The sequence below is a fragment of the Pyrus communis genome, chromosome 10, assembly GCF_963583255.1.
Source record: "Pyrus communis chromosome 10, drPyrComm1.1, whole genome shotgun sequence".
Lineage (NCBI taxonomy): Eukaryota > Viridiplantae > Streptophyta > Magnoliopsida > Rosales > Rosaceae > Pyrus > Pyrus communis.
Genome location: NC_084812.1, coordinates 7,368,499 through 7,389,182, shown reverse-complemented (window position 1 = coordinate 7,389,182; position 20,684 = coordinate 7,368,499). Strand labels below are relative to the sequence as shown.

The following is a 20,684-nucleotide window of genomic DNA, read 5'->3' as shown; positions in this document are numbered from 1 at the left end:
CAATTCAAGATAATGATTACCTTGAACATTTAGAAACATGTTATTATCGGATGATGCGTACCTATATATATTATCAGAGTTGTTAGAGATTGAAGTGAAACGGGAGCCATATATTATCTGTTTATTTTCTTCACTACTATCAGATAAGAGAAATAAACGTAGAGAGGGACAAATGAGGAAAACATGATTATTACTTTCCGTTTTTCATCTTTTTGTACTACCCATACGATACAAGCATACGTCTCTTTTAATGCACGTAAAAGGCTTACACACCAAAACAATAAAAACCAAACTTCTACTATTTAAGCAATATAATTTTGACTTCTATTCTTCCACTTTCCACCCATATGTGGTTGTTTTCTTTATGTGGGCATTCACACCAATTTCACAACAGAAATCATTATTTGAGTATTTATAGTCTCAACAACTACAAATGTTAGTGAGAAACAATTCAAGAATTAATTACAAAAAACAAAATGGCACAACTTTGTATTACTTGTAGGGCAAGTAACCCCATTATTTTTCTTAAAAAAGGCACAAGGTACAGAGAAATATCATCACAGTAATTCCCAAGTCTATCTTTTCTCTTTATGCAGCTGCACCCCTCTCTCTCCTTCAGTTAAATTTAGGTCACAACGCATTGTTAAACATGCTCCTGACACTGAGCTAAGGAACTGAATGCTTGTTTACTACAAAGTCATTCACAATATTCATCAAGCAATCCCAGTAATCTATAAAACATGGTTTCAATTTGGATATTTTTTCAGCAATGATTGCACGAAACATTCACCATAAAGCATGAACTCTAATTTTACGTTTTTTTTTTTTCAAATTATAGATTCAGGTTAAATTTATTGTTGTTATAATTGTGATGAATTGAATATGCGTGAATAAGAGAAGCAAAAAAAAGGGATTTTTCAAACGCTACACGCATGGGAGCCGCAGCTTGAAGCCGTGTTTCCCGAGCCACCAAGTCGTTCCTGCTTCAAAACTATAAGGTCCAAAACAAAGCCGTTTTTCATCACCGTTCTTACAGACCTGGGCTACCTGAAGTCGACTCGCAACCCAACTGGGCATTTGCACCAAACTGTCCCACTTGTTATTTTTTTCTTTTGGGCCTTGTTTTATATTTGGCTCGCATGAAATAACAAGCCCATGGGTTAGGCCTTGTTTTTCACTTTTCCTCCTTAGCCCAATAATTAGGTATATAATCAGTTAACCCATTTACTTCTCCTTTGTTGGTCAGCAACCCAACAACCACTCTTTTAGGCCTACAAGCCACGACAGCCCCATATTTTGGGTCGTCACTCATTCTTTTCACACATAGGTCCTAAAGCTATCCCCATTCACTACATATGTATATTGTGTTTGTTTGTAGGTATTATGAACATAGAGTTCGTACTTAAACTTAAACTTGAAGTTTTGAAAATAAGTGCCATAGAAATTCAAAGTTTCATAAAACAATACACCCGTAAAAATCCGGAGTTCTTGTAGGTGATTTGTTAGGATTACATGTAGATGATGCTTTTAAAAACAACTGTAATATTTAGTTTGTGCAAATTACTTTATTGTCCATAATTTTATTTTGTGATAGAAGACAAAAATGTTTTTTCACCCTCTTATAGTTGACAAAAAGAGTTTCATTAATATGTGGTTTAAATTAACTTCCTCCTTACAAATTTGTTATGTGTAAATAAACTAACTTGAAATATGTCCAATTTTATGGAAGGAGATCCTCTTCGGATCACTTCCACCAAATCCACCCAATCAATCAATCCAGGCCTTTGAAATTTGATCCAACGGCTACAAACAGGGGCCCCTTTAAAAGTTATAATAACTTTAGCCGTTGGACTAAATTTCAAGGGTCCGAATTAGGTGATTGGGTGGATTTGGTGGAAGAGATCCGGAAAGGATCCTTTTCCCAATTTTATGGCCTAACAATTAGATTAGTCCACTTTTTAGTTATTTTTTTTATTTAGGTCAATGAATAGGACTCCATGTGTCATCATTTTTTGTTGTTAGGTTGATACTTTGCATTGTGATTACTATTTTACTCTACTATAGCTATTCAATGGAAAAAGAAAAAAAAAAAGAAAAAAAAGTAGAAAACGATACGATCGGTACTTTGCTAGCTACTCTCCATGAGCATAATCGCTAAAAATTAGCGACTATTTGGAAGATAAGTCGCTATCTTTATACCGATCCTCTCTTTTCATTTTTTTTGTTTTTTTAGTTTGTTATTTTTTTATTTTTTATTTTTGTTAATGTTTCTTTTATTTCTCTTACCATAACAACAAACTATCATATTCAGGTTTTTTAAAATATATATTTTCCGTGCAAAATATATTATAATTCATTTTTAAACACTTGTAATCAATGATTTAAAACCCAAATTTAAAGATATTTTTCTATTTTCTCACTTTAAGAATCAATTAAAAAAATAGTTCAGGACTTAATAATCGGTAGGATCACATCCAAAAGTTTTGCAATATTTTCCTTAACTCCAGCGCAAAATATTTCTTAAAGCTAAAAATTTCAAAAAAAAATTTTGACAAAAAATTGTGTTCTATAAGCCAAAGTTAGAATCATTCTATTTGCACCACATATTTCCTAAAATTAATTTAGGATATTTTCAAAATTTCGGACACCTATAAATCTCTTGGGGAGCCTCGCTATTAGTTATATTATTATTATTTTTTTTTTTTTCAACTCATGTACCCTATTAGTCGGCATAAACCCCTATTTCAGCTGATCTTTTACAATCTAAACTATCTATCAAATAAGTACTTTTACAGTCTAAACTATATGTCATATAAGTACTTGTACAAGCTAAACTACCTATTATATTATAATATTAGTCAGCATAAACTTAGATTTCAACTGATCTTTTATAATTTAAACTACTTATTATATAAGTACTTTTACAGTCTGAACTACCTGCCATATAAGTACTTGTACAAGCTAACTACCTATCATATTGTAACTACCTATCATGGTGGAATAAGTAATTTTACATGATTCTAACAGTAAGATGTAGTCCTTCATCTTGGTAATGTTAAAAGACCCCGAAGCTAACATAATCAATGTGTTGACCTTAAAAATTACAAAGCCTACGCGGCGCGCAGGCCGAATAACTAATAAACTAACTAAGTCCTTCGGTTGAATGCGGGGCGTGCCAACTCGTCGGCCGAGGAGTAAAATTCGTTGTTGTCGCGTTAAGCGCGTTGCTGACTTCTTTATCTTGCGACTGCGATCGAGGAAGGAACACTCTCGGTCTTTGGGTTCTAGAGCCTAAAGACAAGGCTGCTAGTTCTGCGAAGTTCACAAATCATCGGTGCCAGATTCGGTCACAGCGATTATATTTGTGAGAGTATAAGCACGTCGAATCGACACCAGATTGTACGGACACAAGTATTCAAAGGTGATGTATGTCTTGATGGTAAACGTGGTTCGGCCGTCAGAATGCCGAACTCTGAAACTCACTTGTGAGTATCCAATAATAAAATCACTCAGCGCTCAACACGCCGAATTTCGTAACTCGTAACATCTTATTTCGCCGCGAATGCTAATAAGATGACCCCTGCCAATAAGGATTCGAAAACCCTTCTCGGCCGAGACTTGGATAGGTAACCAGTCAGCCTCGATGCAGTGCTGTTTATCCAAACTAAAGGTGCTCCTCGGTCGGCTGATTCTACGGCAACAGTACTGTTTATCCAAACTGAAGGTGTCCGCCGGTTGCCTCCACAGTGCTGTTTATCCAAACTAAAGGTGTGTTGGCGGGAAAAGAAAAAGAAAAAGAAAAATCTCAAGGTGTTTGAGAGGTTTTACGCAGGGCAATTGTATGTTGAATTGAATGTCCTTTTCCTATTGACATTGCACCTATATTTATAGGGCTGATGTACTTTGCTTGGCCAAGCTGTAAATCATTGAGTCTCCTGATGTGTCACGGCTACTAGAAAATAATCTCTTAAGACTTCTGATGTATCACGACTACCAAGCTGAAGCAATCCCTGAGTCTTCTTATGCCACAAATCTTCAATATTTAAATACACCAAATCTGACGAAATAGTGATGACTTTATCCCATCATTATGTGATCAATGGTCAAGAAATTACCACATCATTATCTTCTGATAATTAGCTTTTCCATCATGTCCATAGGCTAAAGCCTACTCCTTTTTTTTTTTTAATCTAGATATAACCATCCTAATCACATCACATCACCATCTCACAATTTCACCTTTATCCTATGCATGCATGCATCCTGATCAAATGAATTTCAAATTCATTTTTAGCTTCCAAGTGCCATCAGACATCCCAAATCAATTCAAACTGCACTGCTTGTTTGGGATATAATTTGCATGGTTTAACAAAACGTAGATAATTTATATTCAGAGATAATTATTATGATAAAAATCATAATATTATCCTCAAACAATAACAAAAATTATCTCCACTTTTTCATCCGACGATTGAAGACTATGCATACTCAACGGCCTGGATTTGGGTCCAAACATTGCCCCTCAGTTTCCTTAAACTTCAGCTCGTAAGCCGAATGGTTAAGGAAATTTATGCTTGTATTTGAACTTATGCAGCTGCCAAATAACTCCACCGAATACATACTGATTCGGTAAAAGCTTAAACTTCGGCTCGTAAGCCGAATGGTTAAGGAAATTTATGCTTGTATTTGAACTTATGCAGCTACCAAATAACTCCACCAAATACACACTGATTCGGCAAAAGCATACTTGATCTCCCATGAATCAAAATCTATGGTGGAAAACCTTTGGTCGAAGACTTCAGACCAAAATCAATATTTAATGCTATTGATGGAATTTGGATAAACCATGTTTTTTACCAAACATCTCACCAAGCTAGCATGGGTGAAACATTGTCAAGGTCGTCGAACATGATCCAGCGTCAGTCGAAATGATTTGCCGAAGTGGCATGCTTTATGGCCATGCGTAATTGCCAGCCGAATGCATTTTATCTCACATGCATTATTTTATTTCAACATCATCAAAACTAAGCTATAACCACCGAGAACCAACAAAACAAACTGCTTGAAGTGTCTCCATAACCAGTCGAAGTCACATCAATAACTGGCTGAATACACCTCACTAGCCTGGTAGCAAATCATGATTCCTCACGCCTCATGTCCATAGGCTGGCCTACCACCTATTTATGTATGCGTTTTTATATGCATATTCCCCACTTAAATCATTGTCAGCATCATTCTTTATTTCACAAGCACTGGCCGAATGAGTGTTGTGCATCGGTTCGACATGTAGGCCGAATAAGTCACATCAAATCTCTCTGCTTACCTCCCCCAAGAAAGGATGCAGCATGGCGTCGAATGGCCACCAAAAAGTAGCCTACCTTTTAGATATTATAAACTAAGCCGAGGCATCATATATTATATTGGCTTGGCATGATAATCAGACGTCGGCCGAGCTCGGCCTGCCTACACACACACACACACACACACACACACACACCAATCTTTGGAAAACCAACCTCTGAACAGTCAACTCCATCCAAAGCATAAGGCATCCAAATCAATATTTCAAAGGTATAGACTCCAAAGCTACTATCAAATCTGCAGACTTTATTCGGCCAATCTTTCTTCCTTCCCTTTTTTTTTTGTACAAGGGCTCAATGCTCGTTGCCCCCTATTTTCTTAAGTATCAATTGAGAGGCCGAATGGTTAAGAAAATAATTCAGCAAATAGAAAAAAAAGTGGTCCAAATCTGCGGACTTTATTCGGCCAATCTTTCTTCCTTTCCTTTTTTTTTTTTTTTGTACAAGGGCTCAATGCTCATTGCCCCTTATTTTCTTAAGTATCGGCCGAGAGGCTAAATGGTTAAGAAAATAATTCAGCAAATAGAAAAAAAAGTGGTCGAACCATAAACAGGAGAAGGCCAACGATGCTTTATTCCTAGCTGAGATCTTTTAATATCAAAATTCTCAAATTGATTTCGCACTAAGCCAGATAAAGAATTTTCTCCAAATATTTTTGACTTGATGTAATATTTTTCATTTTCGGCCGCCGAATGTGTTGAACAATTATTATGCCCCCCAGGCATAATTACTTCGCCAATTTCGGCTTTCACCTCAAACAACTTAGCCGAACGAGATTTCTCCATATCGGCTTTATCACCAACAATCATATCGATTGGCGTAGTTTTGTCGTCTAAAACCATGTCTCCAATTACCATATCAATTGATGTGGTTTTATCATCTGAAGTCGTGTATTGGTTTTGTTTGTCATTGTAACACTCCTCTGATGAATCATTTTTTGAGTCAATTTTTGGCTCAGAAACTTGAACATTTTCTTCTAGGCCTACCACATTTTCAGTCTCGACCAAAAAAATAGGTGGCCTAGGTTTTTCTTCTTGGCCGACCATATTTTCAATCTCGACCGAAAAAATAGGTGGCCTTTGTTCTTCGGCCAAATTAACAATTTTCTTAGGCTGATGTCTGATTATGGCCGAGGCGGAAAATTGTCCCCCAGTCTTTTCAACCAACCATTCCTCAAATGGAATCGATTTGTAGTCGAAAACGTAAGGAAAATATTTTCCATCTAGCCAGGTATTAAATCGATCCTTGTCTTCATTTACCCATTGCTCTTACAGGGTAACAGGAGCTTTTATTCTCAACATGTAAGCGAATGACTTTTGCATCTCTGTATGGCCACGAAGAATTTTTTCCACTTCCAAATATCTTTTTCGTTCCTCATTGTATTTTTTCAATTCCTCTAGGAGCTCGTGTAATCGGCTACGTGGAGCCGAATTGGAATCTTGATATATCATATGAACTTCGTAGTTTTAGCACTGGGTCCCACCGGGCGTGCCAAAATGTTGACCCTAAAAATTACAAAGCCTACGCGGCGCGTAGGTTGAATAACTAATAAGCTAACTAAGTCATTCGGTTGAATGCGGGGTGTGCCAACTCGTCAGTCGAGCTCGGCCGAGGAGTAAAATTCGTTGTTGTCGCGTTGAGCGCGTTGCTGACTTTTTTATCTTGCGACTGCGACTGAGAAAGGAACACTGTCGGTCTTTGGGTTCTAGAGCCTGAAGACAAAGCTGCTAGTTCTGCGAAGTTCACAAATCGTCGGTGCCAGATTCGATCACAGTGATTATATTTGTGAGAGTATAAGCACGTCGAATCGACACCAGACTGTACGGACACAAGTATTTAAAGGTGATGTATGTCTTGGTGGTAAACGTGGTTCGGCCGTCAGAATGCCGAACTCTGAAACTCACTTGTGAGTATCCAATCACAAAATCACTTGGCACTCAACACGTCGAATGCTGTAACTCGTAACACCTTATTTCGCTGCGAAGGCTAATAAGATGACCCCTGCCAATAAGGATTCGAAAACCCTTCTCGGTCGAGACTTGGATAGGTAACCAGTCGGCCTCGACGCAGTGCTATTTATCCAAACTGAAGGTGCTCCTCGGTCGGCTGATTCTACGGCAACAATGCTGTTTATCCAAACTGAAGGTGTCCGCCGGTTGCCTCCACATTGCTGTTTATCCAAACTGAAGGTATGTCGGCGGGAAAAGAAAAAGAAAAATCTCAAGGTGTTTGAGAGGTTTTGAGCAGGGCAATTGTATGTTGAATTGAAGGTCCTTTTCCCATTGCCATTGCACCTGTATTTATAGGGCTGATGTATTTTGCTTGGCAAAGCCATAAATCACTGAGTCTCCTGATGCGTCACGGCTACTAGAAAATAATCTCTTAAGACTTCTGATGTATCACGACTACCAAGCTAAAGCAATCCCTGAGTCTTCTTATGCCACAAATCTTCAATATTTAAATACACCAAATCTGACGAAATAGTGATGACTTTATCCCATCGTTATGTGATCAATGGTCAAGAAATTACCACATCATTATCTTCTGATAATTAGCTTTTCCATCATGTCCATAGGCTGAAACCTACTCCCTTTTTTTTTTTTTTTTTTTTTTTTATCTAGATATAACCATCCTAATCACATCACATCACCATCTCACAATTTCACATTTATCCCATGCATGCATGCATCCTGATCAAATGAATTTCAAATTCATTTTTAGCTTCCAAGTGCCATCAGACATCCCAAATCAATTCAAATTGCACTGCTTGTTTGGGATATAATTCGCATGGTTTAAAAAAACGCAGATAATTTATATTCAAAGATAATTATTATGATAAAAATCATAATATTATCCTCAAACAATAACAAAAATTATCTCTACTTTTTCATCCGACGGTTGAAAACTATGCATACTCAACGACCTTGATTTGGGTCCAAACACAATGTCAAAAGCCTCTTGAGCAATTACTTACATAAGACAATCAATGTATAATGCTCACGAATCATGTAACAAATACCAGTAAAAATGAAGCTTAATATTGTAAACGACTCAACGAAAACATGTAAAATTACTTGTAGTTCTCATAGCTTCATGCAAATTCAAATTCAAATTTGGATACTAATCTGTAGGAATCGCGAGGAAAGTTCAAAACAGGAGTCGGATAAAGTTTTTGATAAAACAACGAGATTTGATGAGTAACTTTTTTTTTTTTAATACAACGATATATTTTACACTAAAAAATATGAGAGTTTTTTTTTATGAAATGATGAGATTTGATATGTAACTTAAAGTTCTATGTTAATTCTGGAAGAGTCAAGATAAAACATTTAACGATAGTCAGTGCAATTTTGTTTTCAAATTATGGACACTTTAATTGCTCTACTTATTAGACCCTACCTATGATTGTGCAATACATTAGATCCATATCAAAACATACGGATCAGGATCCTCTCCTGAGCAAAGGGTGAGGATCCTCCTAACCAAGCTCATCGGGCCGTTGAAATTTTATCTAACGGCTACAAACAGGGAGTCTCTCTAAAAGTTATAATAATTGTAACCGTTGGATAAAATTTCAACGGCCCGATGGGCTTGGTCAGGAGGATCCTCACTAGGGATGGGCAAATACCCATTGGTTATGGGTATAACCGTTTACCCGTGAAATTTAAATGAGCGGTTATGGGTATTACCTGCGGTTATAAACAGGTACCCATTTAACCGTTTATTTTAATATATGTAAAAATAAAATAAAATAAAATTAGTTTCTAACTAGGTTTAGTATCCCGATATATATTTGGTTATAAAGGGCTATAATATATATATATATATATATATATATATATGCCTCACTTGAGAGAAAAATATAGTTGATAGAATGGGCTAATGTTTAATATATGTAATTGAATGTGCTAAAGCATTAGCGTTCGACTGTTTTATTTTGGAGTCTTTTGGAGTTTTGATCAATTCAAGATAATGATTACCTTGAGCATTTAAAAACATGTTATTATTAGATTGTGTGTGTGTGTGTGTGTGTGTTTAATTGGCCTTGAGTTTTCAATAAATATTTAACCCCAAAATTAGAAATCGATTAAATGGCTTGGATCGATGAACATATGTTTCTAAATAAAAATCCAAATATTTATCAAATTAGCCTTTTAGCAGACTGATGCGTACTTACATATATATATATATATATATATATATATATGTATGTATATGTATATGTATACAAGAATATTAATTAATCTACAACCATGCATGATTCTTGTAATAGATTGACCGTCAAATAATTGGAAGACATCGCTTATATTCATAAATAATATTGCCGTTAATATAAAAATACATGTTAAATGTACTTATAACGGTATTTAATAGTTAGAAAAAAGAAAATTATGACAAATTTCTTTTTAATTTTCAAGTTGTTAAAAAAATAGGTAGACAGGTAAAAAAAAAAAAGTAAACGGGTACGCGGTTATGGGTAAATGGGTATGCGGTTATGTGTAAGGTTAACCGTTTATAAACGGGTATGGATATGGGTATGGGTATACCTGTTTATGTAAATACCCAACGGGTAAACGGTTATGTGGGTAAAAGCTTAAACGGTTATGGGTAAATAATCGCGGTTACCCGCCTACCATAACCGTTGTCCATCCCTACTACCAACTGATGTGGATGTTAATGATTGAATTATTACTTAAGTGTTAGTTAACGTGTTTATTTTTTATAAGTGATACATCATTTAGTTTACAATTTAGTTTAAAAATTTAATCTTCCTAGCATTATATTTAGGTTTAAGGCCAAATCCTACCAAACCAAACCGCACAATAACATTCTGGCTTGTTTATGTACCTCCATTAATTTAGTTAAAATCGATGTTTCTTATAAGACTTGGATTTGGTCTCAATATTGGAAAACAAAAAAAGGGAATAAAATGTTGAAGATCCCTTATTATTCGGATTCTCGATATCTTATATAGCCTAGATGTGAGTTCCTGCCCTCATATTAATCGACAAGTAAATTACTTAGCGAATCTTTTGACATATATTTATAATTACTTAATAAACAACGTTAGTGAGTTGAGTCTTATGAAGTGAATTGTAGTTTTAATAGATTCCTCTGTAAATCGGTGGAGACTAAAAGATAATTTTATGTCTCTTTTCGATGATTTTTCAAGTTTCAATTACTCTTTTTTATGCTTTATTTTTGGACATTTAGTAACAAGAGAAATGCTAACGAAATTTTTTCAATACGATAATTCTCTATAAATTCTTTACCAGCTTATATTTTTTGAACAATGCTTATCATAAACAGTTCATAAAAAATCAAGCTGTTAAAATAATATAATTGGCGTCAAGTCCCATAAATCAAGCCCCATAATTTCTCAAGTTCGTATTACTATAAATAGCGTGACGTAGCTCTCAACCCCTTCACTTCACGTGCGAAATAAAAAAATCTCTGACTACAACCAGAAACCAAAAACTCTCTCTCTCTCTCTCTCTCTCTCTATAACCCCGCTGGAGTTTTCAAAAGGTCGTCGTTTCCACACCATCGTTATCACCGTCACCGAATCCAGTGGCAATCCAGTAAATTCCTCCAGACCCGGTGGCGTTTCCCGTCCCCGGGGCTCCTCCTCCTCGGCCCCATCGGCCACACAATCTGTTCCTTCAGTTTAGATCTTTTCCTTAAAATCAGAGAGAGAGGGTGAGGAAAGGGAGAGAAAATGTTGAAGCTCTCGGCGTACAATGGAGTGGACCAAATTCACTGCGTGGCGGTCCAATGCCGCTTCCTGGGCCCGCCCAAGCCCAACCCAATTTTCCCCCGCCGGAAAGACGGCGCCTTTCTTGCCCCCTGCGCTGCTTCCCCTTCCAAAACACCTGTTCTCGCCGTCGTATCGGACCGGGGGGCCGGAAGCGTGGCGGGACGGGTCGAGACGAAATCCGGGTCGGTTACCCTGGCAAACCGGCTGAGGAAGGGGAGCATGGCGGGTGACGGGAAATCGTACAAGGAGTGCTTTATAGTGAGGTCCTATGAGGTCGGGATTAACAAGACTGCCACTGTCGAGACGATTGCTAATTTCATCCAGGTGAGTTGAAAGTTGAAATTTTTAGTTTCGATTCAATGTGTATTTGTTGGGTTTGATTTGAATTTTTGTGGGCAATGTTCATTCTTTTGGATTCGATTTTTGTGGTTTGTAGAAATGTATCGATTTGGTTGATTGGATTTTGTTTGGGGCAATTAGCCCTTCTATGATCGTTATGGATCGACTAATCGAGTTTTTTCATTGGGGAAACAATTGGTCTTCTTCTGATGATTTTCGTTTTTATGTGAACATTTGTGATGCAGGAGGTAGGATGCAACCATGCTCAATATGTTGGCTTTTCGACCGATGGATTTGCGACCACCACCACCATGAGGGAAATGCATCTCATATGGGTTACTGCTCGCATGCATATTGAAATCTACAAATATCCAGCTTGGTGGGTGTTCTTTTATATTACTGTTCGGGTTTTGATTTCTAAACTCGAAAGCGTAACTTAAACTGTGGGTTTGTGGTACAGGAGTGATGTTGTTGAAATAGAAACATGGTGCCAAGGGGAAGGGAGAATCGGCACTAGACGTGATTGGATACTCAAGGACTATGCCACCGGTGAAGTCATTGGAAGAGCGACAAGGTGTGTATTATTTCTGAGTTTTGATATTCTGAGCTTTTAAGACGCCTATGAAAACATGGTATAAGTATGGAATATACTAATCTTTTTTCACGCGACATTGAAATTTACGTTGGAGAAACATGTTATTGCATTGAAGATCGCTTTTGAAGAAGTTGTTGAATGTTTTCTGCAATTCTGAGATACAATTTAAAACTTGTCTGTGTGTGATTCATGGTTTCAGCAAGTGGGTGATGATGAACCAAGACACTAGGCGACTTCAGAAAGTCAGCGACGATGTTAGGGAAGAGCACTTAGTTTTTGCTCCGCGAGAGCTGAGGTAAAGGCCCTTTTTTCTATTTGGATGACTTCATCGTATATATGTGATAAGGTTAGCCCTCTTGGACAATCTTTTGATTGGTTTCTTGTCTTGAAATCGATAGATTAGCGTTTCCAGAACCTAACAATAATAGCTTGAGGAAAATTCCCAAACTGGAAGATCCTGCACAGTATTCCAGACTGGGAGTTGTGGTTAGTGTTTCTTCAAATCCTTTTTAAGTTCTCGATATTATTTCAAGTATTCTCAGTATGCTTTAATTTCGCAGCCGAGGAGAGCTGATCTTGACATGAATCAACATGTTAATAATGTTGCTTACATCGGATGGGTTCTTGAGGTTGGTGTATATGTTTAATTTATAATTTTGTTTCATGGGTTCTATGGCCTTAAGTTATCTTTGGTCACATAGGAGATGTTATCTTTCTTTTACAGAGCATGCCTCAAGAACTCATCGATAGCCATGAACTGGAAGCAATCACCTTAGATTACAGGCGGGAGTGTCAACGGGATGACATAGTCGATTCCCTTACTAGCGTTGAACCCTTCGACGATGCTCCAGCTCTTTCAGGTAACGGAACAAACGGATCCCTTCCTGCAACAGAAGATGATAAGGACTACCGTCAGTATCTGCATCTACTAAGATCAGCAGGCGATGGTTCAGAAATAAACCGAGGACGAACCATCTGGAGAGAAAAACCTGCAAGATGAGGAAATGATCTTCTCTCTTGGTTTCGCCGGTTTTAGGGTTGATTTTTGTTTCTGTTTCCCTTTGTTTTTGTCCCTTGTATGCGAAGGTTGTTTCCTAGTTGATGTCATCTGCCATATTTTCTTATCTCAGTTTTTTTATTATTTCCAGTCCTCCCCTTCTTCCAAATTGTTTCTGTCATGTTAGAGTGGAAATGTAAGGTTTGGATTTTAGTTGCAAAATGTAACACTTATGTTACCATTCTGGTTTCCTTTGATTTGTTAGTCGTATTTGGCCAATAACTTAAGTGAATAACGAGTTTGATAGGTAAAGATGTTATTACGACTTTAAAAAAGTCATCTTGCACTCTTTCGATTGCGTCTTCCTCATTGCCCTTTGGGTTTATCCCATACTAACTCAATTGTTGAACTGATCCAAAATCAAAAACCGACGACATAACAATCAAAGATTGACACAAAACGAGTCAAAAATGAAATACGGAAGACACAATTGAGATTGAAAAATGGTCATTTTTGACAAATTTCTAACGCTACGCAATCCAAACATGAAAATAGTATCATCTTATGAGCACCCAATGGTCCCAGTCCGTAGGAATATTGATGGAAAGTCCATTCCCAAAGACAAAATCCAAATGCTTAGGAGGAATTGAAATTCCAAGTGCCATAAAATGCTACTCCTCTTCTCAATAGAGTTAAAGTTGTATCAATTCCAAAACCATCAACCTTCAAACTTAAATGCTGCTTCAGATTCAGAAACCCTTATCGTCACGAAACCATGAAAATCCATGGCCATTAAAGCTTATCAATGAACTTAGATCAACCTAATTTCGAACCAACAGTACAAACCCACAGAAGCCTACTTGTGTGCCAACGAAAATAGCACCAAATAATGCAACTAGCCTCTCCGTACACACCCGCAATATATTTTCCGATGAAAATGAAATTGGTGGAGTTGTTGTAGCGTGCTTGGCTCCACTAACAACCTGCAAAGGTACACTTAACGTTTTGGGAAAAAAGGACGTGCTGCTTTAAAGTTAACAGTGAGACAGACATTTAAGCAACCCACGTACAACAAGGAAATTTTATTTGGACCGTGTAACATTTTTCTACATCCAACTTAAATTTTAATTGTGAATTGTTTTTTTTTTATCTTATGGTATAATTACCATCAAGTATAAGATAAAATTAATAATAAAACTAGAATTTATTAATAAACCCACAACCAATAATCAAATCCAAACATGACATCAAACCCTACCATCACATAATTTTTATTGTATGTTTATTCTAGCTAAAACCCTAAGACACTTTTACAGAGAAAACAAGCTTATTTTGCCGACGGATGATGATTTTGAAGTTTTGAATCTTCCAACTAAAGTATGATCAATTTATTCAAGTTTTTTTTTTCATTTGATTTCAATTTTTTTTAGAATTTAGGAACAAAATCAGCACCTTTTCAAAGCATTATTACTAGTAAAAACATATATAAGATTAAAAAAAATTCACCTTTTTTAATTATCTATATGAGATTAAGAAAAATTAGCATATAAAGGATTAATTAAACACATACTGAAGAAACATTCGGAAGAAATTACATTATTTAATAAATGTTAGGAAAGCGTCCACGCCTTCAGATTAGAAGAACAAAAAGCATGACTAAGATCATCGTTGATCTGAGGGACGTGAATGGCCAGGAACCGACTGATGATCTACGAAACACACAACCGCACCCCCAACCAAAAACCAACCCCCCGCCACCACCCCCCGTGAAAGGCCAGGGACGTGTAAAGATAAATTTATATATTAAATTAGTTTGTAAGGGTAGTTTAGGTAATAAATTTAAGTTTAAGAAGATAATGATAATTTAATTAAAAGTAATATAGATATAGAGCGTAAGTTCAGTGTAGAAAGAGATTGTATTAGTTCAAATAAAATTTCCCCATACAATAACACGCATGCGTGGTGGACCCATCAAACCCCAATAAAGTATAGAAAAAGCTACTTTGTATATGAAAGAAGGGAAAAGAAAAAAAAAGGGAACCAGGTATCTATGATACAGAATGTGCTGAATCTAAAAATTTTAAAAATAAAAAAAAATAGAGAAAAAAAGCTAATTTACATATGGGAAAATTAATGAGGGTTCCTGTAACCTGGCAACTAGCCATTACCTCTACGTATGTCTTTCAAGGGAGATAAATCTCGAAAACACGGGGCCGTGCTTTCTTTGTCATTCAGGTTTCCATGTACTGTGAGGCTGGGGGGCTTACTTTTGTCTTCTCGGCACCTGCAAGTTGGTTTGATATCAAACAATTTGCATATTGGCTTAGAAGTAGCGATCGGCCTGATATTTTTTTTGAGTACATCAATATTTTTACACTAAGGACGGGAGAGTTCAGCTAAGCCACACAATGAGCAGCCTAATTTGGTATCGAATTCGCCATCCACGAGATTCGAACCTAAGACCTCTCACTTCCAAGTGAAGAGAAATATCACCGGACCATAATACTGAGTGATATTAGAGACTGTAAGATTACGATGAGAGGTGAGTAAAGATATAAAGTTTGAAGCATAGGGGGGCACTTACCATAATGAACCCCGCGTATTTCAACTTCTCGCCATTCTTGGACAAGGGCACAGCAGCAGCACATAAAATGAGAAAGGAAGTCATCAATAAAGCCCCCCTGTCGAAGAATGGAGGTTTATCACGGTAAATGTTGGTTCTTCATGTTGGATTATAACATATTAGAATGTGGAGCTATCGAACCAAAGTCATAACCATCACAGTAAAATGATCATAATTTTTGTTTCATGTCTCAATATGCCTCCCAGAACCTACAAGATCAAACCATGCAGTCGCAAAGATACTATGATTTTACTTAAGTGAGGAAAATGGGAAAGGAATTACCGAGATATTCAACGTCTTGCGAAGTTTCCTTCTAATGCAGCTCGTATAGCAACAGCACGACAATACTAGCGAATAAGCCATCAATTCATTACATGCTTCTGATGAAGCTGATAATCAATGAAAAGAATTTCTGTATGAGTTTCCAACAATACAAGAAAGGGTATGTGTAGAACGTCAATATCACAGCGGCCAAAACAGAAACGCCCAGTTGCAACTTTATTTAACCATAGAAAGTGAGTAAAAATGTAAAAAAATGGGGCATAGCTAGGATTAACGGGACAATCTATGTATGTACTCAACAAGCCATAAAAGATATCTCCCCTAAATCAAATCAACTTAACATTCAAAATCAACTTAGCATGAGAAAATGAAAATTTCTTCAGCTAATTCATGCAATCTTTCTTTTAGGCCTTGTTCGAATCATCAATCAGGAAACATTACGATCAAGATTTTAGCACAAAATCAACATCAATGTACAATTGGCATTTGCTCTGGGTCCATACAGGGATTTATTATAAACTATACCAAAGATGGCATCACAAGTCGATCGCCCAGTTTTTTTTCCACAAAGTAAAAGTCAGCAATCCTATTGAACATCCGCTGCTTTTCTGGAATATAAAAACTGAAGGCTAAAGACATAAGTCACTTAAACTCCGTACTGTGAAAGTACAAAAGACTTAAAAACAAATGCCAAAGAGCATTCAGATATAGCCTAATCAAATAGGCTATCAATCTCTCTAAATTAACATTAGAGCTTTGAAATAAGCTGTTTTGGGTTCAAAGTCCCTCATCCCCCATTCCTCAGTAACATTTTAGCTGAAAGTGAGGCCGAATGGGGCTGCACACCTATGTTTTCTGTCTCCCACTCCACATGCATAATGAGGACGCACGTGAGGAGTGTGTAAGGTTGATATACATTGTATAGCCATGCCTAAGCTTTTCAGGTATATTAATAGTTTAACATGCAAAAACTGAACTAGGTTTAGATAATCCAGAGAAAACTCACACATAGGCCTGTTAGTTGCCGCAGAAGCAATTTTTGAAAACGTCCCACAAGGGTAGAAGAATGTCTTTATACCTGCAAAGAAAATAATCGGCAAAACTTTAGCATACACAGCATGGTTTGCCTTTGAATCATTTGATATATGGGATGATGTACATCTTCTGTGTCTAATGACTGTAATGTTTGACCACCCATACCTTGATCTTATGCCAGAACATTTATATGAAAGAAATACCATACGTATCACAGAACTTAATTTGTGATGCACCCTAGACTCATGAAAAAAATGACATCCAAAATAAAAATCATCTAAAAACATGCATAGCATGTGCATGAGTAGATGGAGTTATCATCAGCAGAGACGATAGATTTGGAAGATTGAACTCAACCCAGCAGGATCAGTCAATAGACCAATTTGTAATAAACTCCGATCTATCCAAATTTTTAGTCAAGTTAATTGAAATACTAATAAAACTGTAGTAATACTGAGAATAATAAATATTCTTAACGAAAATGGTTGAAGCCCTATTTTTTTACATTTCCTTCCCGTTTCGGTTGAATGGTATAATTTGATTATAAAAATATTAGACCTATCCCATGCCTTCATTGCATGTGGCAAGGTTCAAAAACCGACGCACTGTATGAGATACACGACGAGAAAAGAAAAAAAGGGCAAAGTCTTACTGCTAGATATCGTGCAGCGTACAGAAGCATGTGGAGCAAGAAAGGAGAATTAAAGGCACCCTAATCCAATAACACTTTGATTATAAATTCAAGTCATGAATAGTCTAAAAGAATAAAGAATTTACACAGAGCTGGTTCTGAGCAACATCCAAGTAGATCAGTTTTCCATTCTTCATGCCGATGTGAACCTCTCGTTGACAACAAATCATGTCTAGAAGAAACTGAAGACGTGTTTCTGCATATACAAATTATGATGTCAGATACGCAAAGACCCCAAGAAAGACAAGGATGTGAGTGCATACAGAAATGGGAAAATCAAATCCCTAGCATAATGATATCTATCTCTGCTCGTCAGACATATCTGACTGAGGGCGATCAATCAACATTGAGAAGTTCCAAGATTGAAACTAGCTTATGCATCACCAATCCATTCTTACATTTACTAATTGCAAATTTGAACTGTACTGTTACTAGACAGAAATTACAGATGCAATAAAAATGCAGAAAACTAACCTTGAAGTTTTGCGAGATTCACTTTTTTTATAGCTTTCTTTAGATGAATGTTCTTTCTCGTTATTGGCATCTGAATGACTGTGGTCCACTTTCTCAATATTTTTTTCAGGGGAAGACTCTGCAGCGACTGTTTCTGTTACTTCTAGCAAACGCTGAATTACTTCACATTGACTCACATCATAAGCAGCTTGTGACCGTTGTAGTTCAAGTTGAAGCTTTTCATTTTCCTTTTGGAGTGCCTCGTTAAAAGCTAATTTTGGGTAGGAACATGAAAGTGTTTTCTTCAGTACTACAGTGTCATGTATTGAGGGGTCTGGTTTAAGGATCACATCCTGTACCTTTCTGTCCTCATCATCCAATGTGTATTCACATTGATCCATTTCAATGTATTCCAATCTTTCCTGTAGTTGAGAGGAAAATGAATGAACTTAAATCAGGAATAGTTATAGAAAAGCAGGAATAGTTAAATACAATCTTAGGCAATTAATTTAATCTACTTTCAAATGGGTCAAATGTAAATTACAGTAAATCCGGAGGCAAAGCAAAGTTAAAGGAGTTTACGTGCTTGTTAATGAGCAAATATAATGCTAATTGTATTTCATAATTACAAATTCTTAGACTTTAGTTTAAAATCTAGATGAGATAATCCTATATGTCAGAAACTGCCTATCAAGGTTCATTGCCCAATCCGTGTCATTTTATATATCATCGGAAAACAAAAGTAAATCGTAGTTAATAAAATAAATCATGAACAACAAAAAGCTTTGTACAAACTACTTCCGTTTGCTAAATTCTTCCATCAAGTTGCTGATATACCTAACCTACTCAAAATAAACCACCTCCATAACTTAAACCTCTGATAATCTAACTAAAGGACCAAGTAGAGTAGACATCCCAGCTGCTCAAAGTGAGCCGTCTTTATCACTTCAACATCAGATAGCTTACCTAAGGATTGAGTAAATTAAACTTCCGACAAAGAATCAAAGCGAAAAACACTAGTTTAAACTTCAATCAGAACCTTTTCTTGCATAACAACCCTAGAAGAAACTTAACGAACGTTAGATGCCACGTAATCACCAAAACAAAGACAATCAAACTATTATCCAATTTCAAAGAAGATCGCAATTTTTTCTTGCAACACACACACATCAATTAGACCACAAAGAAAACAAGGAAACCAAAAATATAATAATAATTATTAAACCAATGACAATAACATGAAAAACGAAAAAAGAACAAACAATAATCCGAAAAATTCAATACCCTGACTCGAGCGTTGTCCACAAGAGTAATCAGAGGGACGAGCTTCAAGTATCTATCGATTTCGTTCTGAGCCTTCCTGAACTGATACACAATGTTCCACCCCATTGCAAGCAAATACAGGTAGCTCCGGTCTTGGCAGCTACTCACCAAAATGTAAGACCTTCTCAGAGCCTCCTCTAGCTGCTCCAGAGGCTCCCTCGTCTCCGGATACCTCTTAAGCTCCGAGATCTTCAGTTGCTCCAACAAGTTCCCGATCAGCTTCAAATGCTGCGCAAATTGCCTGCAATTTTTCTTGTGCATTCGCGCTGTGCTCGCCGCCTTCACAATCATTCCGATCAGCCTCACCGCATCTACGCCTGTCAACTGAGCCACATTTGCAAGTTCTCCGAACGACGCCATTTTCACCTCTCCCAATGCAGCAAACTCCGGATTTTCGGCTTTTTGTAAACTTAGCACAGGCCCACAGCTACAGATTGCATTTCAATATAATCACTTCTGTTTCACTCTAATCAAGGACATAACTACGAAAATTGAAGTTCTAAAGCAGTAATTACTCTGAAAAATTGCCGAAAAATCAAAACCTCGGCGAAATTTGCAGGATTTTCAGCAATGAAATCGCATTTCGATTGGAGATCTTCAGGTTTCGGAGCTCGAGAGCTAAAAATGAAAGTGCATCTCAACTACAGCCAAAAAGAACCAAAAAATCAGATAACGAAGTCTCCAACTTTCACCTTTACGCTTCTTGACTCGCTTTCTCAAAGCTCAAATAAACAAAAGCGACCAAAAATATACAAAAACAAATAAAAAATAAAAACTAAAAGATACTGAAAAAAATATATATAAATATATCGCCGTCAACTCACTGTTCTTCAGCTTCCGGTCGGTGGAAGACGACGGCGTTTTTCTTTTTTCTAATTTGCCAAACAAAACAAACCTTGCAACAAAAGCTTTAAAGCTCCAGAATCAGAGATATGTGAGAAAACCGAAAATGCAAACGAGAGTGAGGAGGCTATGAGCGTATGTTTCACCTCTCAGCGAGCAGGTTGGTGGTGTAATTTCTAGGAACTTTGAGGGCTTTTGTCGGCGTACTTATTGCATGAAACGGCAAAGAAACGGAAAAGAAACGTCAAAAATCTGGGACAAGGAGAAAAAGTGCAGGCATTGCTTTGCGGGAACGAGCTGATTCTTCCTTCTTCCTCCTCTCTCTCTCTCTCCTATCTCTCCTCTGGTTGTGTGGATTTTGGAAGATTTTGAGCAGAGAGACAAA

General features: G+C 36.9%; 2 protein-coding genes across 3 annotated transcripts; one reads left to right on the top strand and one right to left on the bottom strand.

Annotated features, from left to right (window-relative positions):
- The first annotated feature begins 10,831 nt into the window (after positions 1 to 10,831).
- On the top strand, positions 10,832 to 13,290 carry LOC137747709 (oleoyl-acyl carrier protein thioesterase 1, chloroplastic-like). Its single transcript, XM_068487869.1, has 7 exons — positions 10,832 to 11,442; positions 11,703 to 11,836; positions 11,918 to 12,031; positions 12,252 to 12,347; positions 12,451 to 12,538; positions 12,613 to 12,681; positions 12,777 to 13,290. Exons 1-7 carry the CDS (start codon positions 11,080 to 11,082, stop codon positions 13,050 to 13,052), a joined length of 1,140 nt encoding a protein of 379 aa, XP_068343970.1. The 5' UTR covers positions 10,832 to 11,079; the 3' UTR covers positions 13,053 to 13,290.
- Positions 13,291 to 14,946: 1,656 nt separating this feature from the next.
- LOC137747708 (protein MID1-COMPLEMENTING ACTIVITY 1-like) lies at positions 14,947 to 20,221 on the bottom strand. 2 transcript variants are annotated; one of them, XM_068487868.1, is made up of 8 exons: positions 19,999 to 20,221; positions 19,418 to 19,883; positions 18,155 to 18,555; positions 17,767 to 17,876; positions 16,961 to 17,032; positions 15,955 to 16,061; positions 15,634 to 15,730; positions 14,947 to 15,333 (listed from the first exon to the last, which is right to left on the bottom strand). In XM_068487868.1, the coding sequence occupies exons 2-8, from the start codon at positions 19,814 to 19,816 to the stop codon at positions 15,281 to 15,283; spliced, it is 1,239 nt and encodes a 412-aa protein (XP_068343969.1). In that variant the 5' UTR covers positions 19,817 to 19,883; positions 19,999 to 20,221; the 3' UTR covers positions 14,947 to 15,280. The 2 variants fall into 2 exon arrangements, with proteins under 2 accessions (XP_068343969.1, XP_068343968.1); XM_068487867.1 differs by having other exon boundaries at positions 19,972 to 20,220.
- Positions 20,222 to 20,684: the final 463 nt, after the last annotated feature.

What these genes read in the sequence shown, in the direction of transcription:
- LOC137747709 (XM_068487869.1), top strand. Translation starts at nt 11,080, where the DNA reads ATGTTGAAGCTCTCGGCGTACAATGGAGTGGACCAAATTCACTGCGTG. An exon ending in GTCATTGGAAGAGCGACAAG is followed by an intron (nt 12,032 to 12,251) that starts GTGTGTATTATT and finishes TCATGGTTTCAG; the next exon opens with CAAGTGGGTGATGATGAACC. An exon ending in ACATCGGATGGGTTCTTGAG is followed by an intron (nt 12,682 to 12,776) that starts GTTGGTGTATAT and finishes TTTCTTTTACAG; the next exon opens with AGCATGCCTCAAGAACTCAT.
- LOC137747708 (XM_068487868.1), bottom strand. Translation starts at nt 19,816, where the DNA reads ATGGCGTCGTTCGGAGAACTTGCAAATGTGGCTCAGTTGACAGGCGTA. An exon ending in TTGCTCAGAACCAGCTCTGT is followed by an intron (nt 17,033 to 17,766) that starts GTAAATTCTTTA and finishes TTTTCTTTGCAG; the next exon opens with GTATAAAGACATTCTTCTAC. An exon ending in AATACGCGGGGTTCATTATG is followed by an intron (nt 15,334 to 15,633) that starts GTAAGTGCCCCC and finishes ACCAACTTGCAG; the next exon opens with GTGCCGAGAAGACAAAAGTA.